The sequence below is a fragment of the Mus pahari genome, chromosome 9 (genome assembly GCF_900095145.1).
Source record: "Mus pahari chromosome 9, PAHARI_EIJ_v1.1, whole genome shotgun sequence".
In the NCBI taxonomy this organism is placed as follows: Eukaryota; Metazoa; Chordata; class Mammalia; order Rodentia; family Muridae; genus Mus; species Mus pahari.
In genome coordinates this window covers 68,277,517-68,285,704 of record NC_034598.1, presented here as the reverse complement: position 1 = coordinate 68,285,704, position 8,188 = coordinate 68,277,517, and the positions used below count along the sequence as shown (strand labels likewise).

At 34.6% G+C, this 8,188-nt stretch overlaps 1 protein-coding gene across 1 annotated transcript in view; it reads right to left on the bottom strand.

Moving 5' to 3' along the window:
• Window positions 1-2,447: 2,447 nt before the first annotated feature.
• The window catches only part of Otogl (otogelin like), a 140,098-nt gene continuing 134,357 nt past the window's right edge, over window positions 2,448-8,188 (bottom strand). Inside the window, exons 55-57 of the mRNA XM_021204277.1 lie at window positions 7,186-7,231; window positions 3,338-3,417; window positions 2,448-2,648 (exon numbers count right to left, since the gene is read on the bottom strand). Of these exons, the coding sequence (XP_021059936.1) occupies window positions 2,448-2,648; window positions 3,338-3,417; window positions 7,186-7,231 (327 nt within the window). The remainder of the gene's footprint in view (window positions 2,649-3,337; window positions 3,418-7,185; window positions 7,232-8,188) is intronic.

Here is an 8,188-nt window from a genome sequence, read left to right as displayed (position 1 = left end):
ATTTTCCTTGTGTCAAATTTTCTTATTAAACTTATTCATCGTGGTGTGGAGGCTGCTGTATATTCAGTCAAACTTAGAATAATTCCCCTCTGCCAGTACAAGATATTGATTTCTTCCCTATTTTTCTGTTAGAACTTCTCTGGGTTTATTCCACATAGAAATTATGGTTTCGTTTTCAGTTTATTCTGATGTCAGTGGATATAAAACCCAAATACATTTTTGTTCAAATGATTTTTTTTTAACTGTTCCAACCGCTGCTGCCCAACAAGATTGAGCTTGCCTCCAAAGATCTATTGCTGAACAGGTCTACATCCCCCATATCCAAATAATTTTTCTCTTCCACTACTTCTGCTGGGTGGCGGGCAAGAGGAGAGGTGGAACCTTTATTAAAAGTAGGTTGCAAAAAAAAATTATGCCTACAAACAGCCATCACTGAAAGTCTGTCTTTGCCTTTCTGTGAACCTGAGTGATATCTTACACTATATTCCTATCTGTTTTCAGGCCTCCATCTAGATTTCTTCACATATATAACTAGTTAAGGACGACTTTCTTTTTTGAACTCGAAGTTTCACAGAAGCAAAGATTGTGTGTGGCCTGTTTTGCCTCCGTCCTCCTTGTTTAGAACAACACCAAACACATCCCAGAACTTCACATGTATTTATTTTATTGGTTGTTTATAAAATAGCAGAAGAATATTTCTCTTCTCCCCACAAATCAGTTTAAAGATCAGTTAATATTTAATAATAGATAGTCCACAGAGAGTAGAATTTACAGGAAAGTACTAGGTAACATGTATTACAGATTTCTGATTGAGATACATTATGTCTTTATGTGAAACGTTAATGTATTTAGACAAGAATGTCTAACCCAGTCAATATGCTAATAATCACAGATGCAAAAATGTTTATATCTAAAGAAAATACCAATATTAAAACAAACAATGTAAATCATTTTCATGTAGAGTAGACATTGGGACATTCCAGGTAATACTTTTACACATTATTAAGCAACCTTGGAAATCCAAACACTTCATAACTACAGTATTTCCTAGAAGCATGATTTTTAAATAGAAACATTAATGTTTGAAAACAAGTCACATAGCTCAAGCTGGCACTATCCTATTAAACTCCAAGCATTGGCTTATCAATGAAATTTTAATGTCCTCTTATTGACATTGACCTTTATTGGTAATCACACTAAGGCACTCTCATTTTACTGTGGAAGAAACTCAAATAATTGTATACTCCCTGGTAGAAAGAATTTGGAAAATCGCAAAGATCTCAGAGCAAATTATTTGCAAATGTCAATGATCTGCTGTAGTTTTAGAGAGCAGCATTCCATTCTAATGTTATGAATACGTTCAGATAATTGTATATCCCTTCACTGACAAAGCAGCAGTTTTAATGGCAATATTGCCCTCAGGTTTCATAGTGTACTGATATATTTAGAAACAGTCTCCAGTGATAAATGTTAACTAAACTAAATGTTAAATAATAATATAATTAATAATTTTAATGGTATAAAAATATAGCCCCAGGTCTTCCTCTAAATAATGAATGACACTATGGTTTTCTTTTCCTTACGATTGAAATAACTATTATTATATGCATGAGCATTCTAAAAGGATATTCGTCTTAAAAACTTTTTAATCCTATCCAGCACTTTCTAGTAATGGAAGATTCTGTGACTTTTTAAAAATCACCTTGCTACATCATTTACCATAAAGGATCATGAAACCAGAACCCAAAATATCTAGAAAGGAGTCTAGTCCTTAATGTAAACTCACCACATTGTTGCTACATTGTTGTAGAAGTCCCAGAAATGCTATGGTACCATCACATGTAAAGCTAATAATAATAATAATAATAATAATAATAATAATAATAATAATAATGGGAATCTGCAATAGCATTCCTAATATTTGTTGAGGTGTTAACTAAGCCAACATCCTACAATTCTATGTTCTGTTTCTAAGAAACACAACTCACTCTGATTATCTATGAGCCAATTACAACTTATCACATTGATAAGATTAGGAATGAAAAATTAAAGTCTACCTCAGTTTGAACAGCATTGGAAGACTTTGCAAATAATAACAAACAAATCCAAAAACAAAACAAGGGAACAAGGGACTGAATGGAAAGTATCCTGCAGCACAAGCTTCTACTTTACACTAAGACTGAAATTTGTCCTACCCTACAATTTTAAATGTGACAGCATTTCAGCTAAACAACTTAAAATAATTTAATTCACTAAAATAAAACAACAAATCTAATTTTTTTCCATTAAGACTATACATATTTTGAGCCCACTGTTAGGTTTTCAAATCACAACAGTGGTAAAGACACATTATAGTGTACCAGTCTGCCGTGTGCCTAAATAATAGTGATGAAAGATGCTGCTGCCTGACATGATACTGTTGTGCAGCATCCTTCAAATGCAAGCACTCAGTTCCACTGGCATGTGCAGTCTATGGGCTCCTGGAGTGTGTACATTACTTCAGTGCCATTTCCTGAGCAATGCAGAGGCACCGTCACATTCCTCACTCCATTTTCGCGACAGCACTTGCAGAACCGCAGGTGACTTTCAACGTTGATGTTGTATATGGTAGCTGATGGGCATTTCCCATCACAAGATGCCACAGTAATCTGCAAGGAGAGATAATGAGAAAAAAGGTCTGCAAAATTAGCCAATACTGGTGATGATTTCATTCCTTCAGGGGGTCAGGAAGAGCTTTTTTTTTTTTTATATCATTTCATTCCCCAAACTTCTATGTATATAAATGAGTATAGAAATATTACATTAGAACATGATTCATATATACAAAGGGTTGTTACACAGTTGTACTGAATAAAGCAATGCTTACATAGTGCAAAGAATGACTTGCACATGCATAACTGAATATATATATATATATATATATATATATATATATATATGGAATGATGTAATCCTAGCCCAATAATTCTATCACTGGTATCATATTGTGGTGCATAGAACTGAACATGCCATTCTAAAAGGAGTAAATTAATAACCCAGAATATACTCCTTGAACAAAATCACAAGGCTAAAGACAAAACACAGTCAAAGGCATGTAGATTGAGTGCCTGTCTCTCTAGATTGCAATTATCACTGAGAACTATTGATTATTTATGCTAAGAATAATGTATAATTCAGAAATAGAATGGTTGAATATTAGAGTACAGGAACGCTCTCAAAGTTTAATATTGTAGGCTGTCATTTTCTCGGCTTGTTTGCCAGTACCACATGTCAGTGATCCACTGAGCCCCAGAAACACACATGTCCTTTATGGAGCCACTGCTACTTATATACTTACAGAGCTTTGGCTGACACAGTCCTGTTTCTTTATGATCGATTTAATGACCACTTTCTGGCATATTCGCTCTTCTCGTTTGCCTGTAAAAGAAAATGTACTTCTTCATCAAAAAGTCCATGTAAGGGGTGGAGAGATGGTTACGTGGTTAAGAGTCCTTGCGACTATTCCAGATAAATGGAGTTCCCAGCATCCGTATCACACGGCTCACAACCCTCTAATTCCAGTTCCAGGGAGCCTGACACCTCTGGGCCCTCTCCACAGACCATACTCATATGAACATGCTCACATATATACATATATAGGTACACAAGATTTAAGATAATAGTACATAAATATTGAAATTCCGTGCAAAAATGCTTCCCTAATTTAAATAGAATTAGATTGGAAAATGGCGTATTTATTCAAAACATATAGTGAGTATAAAATTATTTTTCAAACTCTACTCTTCATATTGTATGTACAATATCTATTTTCTCCTTCCATATAGCTTATACTTTCTAGATTCAGAATTATTTTCACCTCTTGCCTAATTATCTTAGAATAATCATTATTATCATTAGTCAAAAGTGTTACAAATGTGGAATAATGAATTTTTAGGTTTAAATACATGTAAGATGTAAAAGTGATTAACATACAAATTTTAAATAAAACTGAAATACATTTTATAAGTATTCATTAATATGCTAAATATAAAAATTTAATTACTTGTCAGCATTATGGTAATGCATGAATGATTCATTCTTTATTCTATGGCTCTGAAATGCCCTCTTTAATTTCAAATTAAAAAAACACCTTCTAATCATTCATGACACAGTTGTATGCACCAATGTGCACCTGAGTATTACATTAGAATATACCCTGGGATGTATATTTAACCAGTTTTTGATAGTGCGTTAAGTGTGAATCAGGACACCAAGGCCAGGATTCTTACCTCACTCTGCCTCTGACTTGCTTTGTCACTTTAGGGAAATCATTGACTCATTCTGTTCCGCATACTTACTTATTGAATGCTAGAATTACATCATCGATTTTCATGTGACTTTATCCATAATAGTCTTAGTGAAAATACATGCAGATATAAAATCCCAACAGGTAAAATTTAGCTACTCTGGTTCCAGGAGTGATGGATAACTAGTGGTGGACTGAAATTAAACTGCCCTTGTCGAGGAAAATAAGTAATTCAATAAATATATGGGACAAAATTATTCACTGTTGGTTAGTTGAATATTTTATTCCTCACAGGTTTCTTTGGAGTATATTTTCTTTATCATGGCACTCGTGGTAAGCTCCAAACTCCACAATCTCTACAACATAACCTGGTCATTCAGAATCTCAACCTGTGACAAAAGTCCCCCAATGTCAACGCCTAAACTACTCCCCATTCCCAGACACAGCGGAGGTGAGTTACCAAAGCCGTTTGCTATTATTCTGCAATGCGGAGAGCTGGGCAGAGGTGAACTACAGTGTAGCTATATTCATTCTTGTCTAACAGGATCTCCTGCCCTGAAGCTTGATTTCCTAATTACTTCAGGAAGTTACACCTTCCTCCACAGACTGGATGTGTTCATGTCTAAACAGCCAGAGTACGGGAGCACCCTCTATCAGTTTAACCACCCAGTTCTTCCCCTCTCCGCACTCAGAAAATAAACACACTAACCTGTCTGTTTACTATCATGGGCTGGTATTATGGGGACAATTACAATGGCCTTGTCTTTGAATATGACTATGCCTCTCTTTTGTATCTAAAGGAGAGTTTAGACTCCAAAGCTGTCAAAGGAATAAGTAAGAATATATAAATAAAAGCCTTTTAGATTCTACAGCTAAATTTAATTCCTGTTTTCCTGATACAATAGATAATTGAAAGATATCAGGTCTCATGGCATTCAGAACAGACTGAATAAAAATTAGTTTATTTTTTGGGCTGGAGAGATGGCTCAGCGAACAAGAGCATTAACTGCTCTTCTGAAGGTCCTGAGTTCAAATCCCAGCAACCACATGGTGGCTCACAACCATCCATAATGAGATCTGATGTCCTCTTCTGGTGTGTCTGAAAACAGCTACAGTGTTCTTACATATAATAAATTAATAATTCTTTTTAAAAATTAGTTTATTGTCAATGAAGAGAAAAAAAAAAAACACTGGATATTTCAGCACATTCTAGTAACTAAAATGTATGTTACTGTATTCCCAAGGCTCAGTCAGTATAGTTCTTGTCAACTGAATTATGTCCCTCAATTCTTCCTGTGTTCAGTAGAGCTGTAGAATGTGGTTTTTGTTTGGCAATCAGATGAGAATGAGATCAATATGTAGGTTATAATGCAATATGACTAGCCCTTATAAAAAGGGAAATTTGGAGAAACACACACACATACACAAAAACAAAAACAGAAACCTGATACAAATATGAAGACAGTATCTGTAAGTCAGGGGCAGGGATCATTCTCTCACTGAACTCACTAGAGAGCGGTTTGTCAACATCTCAGTTTGGGAACACAAGATCTGTGATATAATACATCCCTGGTGTTCATTAGCTAAGTCACCTGATTTGTGAGATCATGAGTAACAGTTGACACAGAAAGTAACACAGTAACGTGGATATCAAGTTGTCATTGTTACATTTTTCTTTTCCTTTCTCTTGGAAGGGGGGAATCTTATATGTAACGTAATGTTGGGCTCATACCCAATGCAACTGAGGGGTTGCTTAACTTCTGTGAGATGAAAATAGGAATAATTCCAGGATTTATTGAGGGGGACTTTGCACCAAATAATACTCTCTATGTACAGACTCATGGGATTCAGTCCTGTAGGATTCTTAGAAACCTTATCAGAGAAACACTTCAGCATATATCTAACAATCAATCTGTCTATCATGAGATCATTAACCAAAATCATAATCTCCCCCCAAAGCACCTCTAGATAAATTCTAAATTTCAGCATTTGAAATTTTTAAAAAAACTTTTACCTTTATTTTTCATATAAGCTCATATTTTTAAAAATAGAAATGGTGTGTTGCATAAATAATTCCCTATTCTAGTTCAGTCTTTAAATTATTCAAAAATCACCACAAAATAAACATAATTTAAAAATATAAAATACATTATAGGTATTTAACTAATGAATATGAACCTTTCTAAATATAGGATTTAAATATAATTCGTTCTTGGCATTTCCCAGAAATACAGACTTATAAGTTTGTTCAAAAGGTCCAAAAACACTATAACTCTCTTAAATGTCTACATTGGTGTCTCAATGTCATTTTATCATCATCTACCCAAGTTTGTGTCGTTGAGGATATTCCAAGCAAAGTAGATCATAGTGAACTTGAAATTCAAACTTATTAAAATCCTAGGCTAGAAGTGGGAGATGTAGCGCAATGGTTAGGATGACTGGCTGTTCTTACGGGGGACATGGGGTTTGACTCCCAGCACCCACATGATGGCCCACAACCTTCTGCCATTCTAATTCCAGAGCATCTGATGTCCTCCCCTCTTCTTGCCTCTACAAGAGGGTACCACATGCAAGTGGTGCTCAGACACACACGCAGGTTAAAAAACACCCACACACATATTATTATTTGAGTTTTAAGGAAAATTTCAGTCTATGATTTTTAGAAAATGCCACAATAGCAAAATGTCTAAAAACATGAAAGGAAAATTTATCTAAATAAAAGTGTTTATGTATGTCACCACAATATAAAGGCTGGTTTACAGGGATATCAACCACACATCACAAAAGCATTTAAATGGCAGACTTCACAAAGTACATCTCAGAAACAGACAGATGAACACAACAACCACACAAGCCACGAAAATGTAATCTCTCATTGCGTGGACTATAGCCTCACTTACAGATTTTGCAACAGCCTTCGTTATAAAGCCTCACAATCCCTTCATTCTAGGAAGAGAAAACAGGTCAAAGGTAAAAGATAACACGGTTTATCCATTTTCTCTTAACTTGAAATTGAAAGCCAGTTCTCGGGATATTTTATCAGCTACCACTAAGCCTTTATAGAAAAATAATTAAATATTAACAATTCCTATTAAGAACTTCTTAGAAACAAGAAATCTTGTTAAAAGCTGAATTGTCTCTTCCTTAATCCGAAAAGTAGAAAAACAATGCTACTTAAGGAATACTTTTACAATGATCCACATATTTTTTAAAATAATAAAATAATGAAAATTGTTCTAACTAGATGTCATTAATTTTCAACTCCAAAATAATTTAAACTAATTTAATTAGACGAATTAAATTTCTAAATATTATACATGTTAAGATAACTTTTTTCTTTGAGAAATTTTTATTTTTCAAACAAACCCTATTTTCCAGAAATTAAATATAACTTTAGTGCACACGATCGCTTGCTAGGCGCCACTACTAGAGGCTCTAAATACAGAGGGAAAATCAGGGAACCGATACTATTTTTCTATGCAATGGAATAAATCCTATGATTCATTAAATCTAATAAATTAATTATTCATTATCTGTCTAAGTAACACTGGAAAGAGATTGTTTTAAAATAAAAACCATAACACTTTAAAAATCTCTCTTCATAGATTTTTCTCTGAGAAAATAGAGGATAAAATGGAGCCAAACAATAGAATCTGAGAAAAACACTAAGTTCTCCAGTGGCCTGTACCAGAGAAACAAGGTAAATGTCACCAGATGTGGAGGTATTAATGACACAATAAATCGATGTGTTTGTCTAAGAGAAAAAGGCAAAACTCAATTAAGTACCATTTTATCTATATTAAAAGGGAGCCTGAGCCGGGCGTGGTGGCGCACGCCTTTAATCCCAGCACTCGGGAGGCAGAGGCAGGTGGATTTCTGAGTTCGAGGCCAGCCTGGTCTACA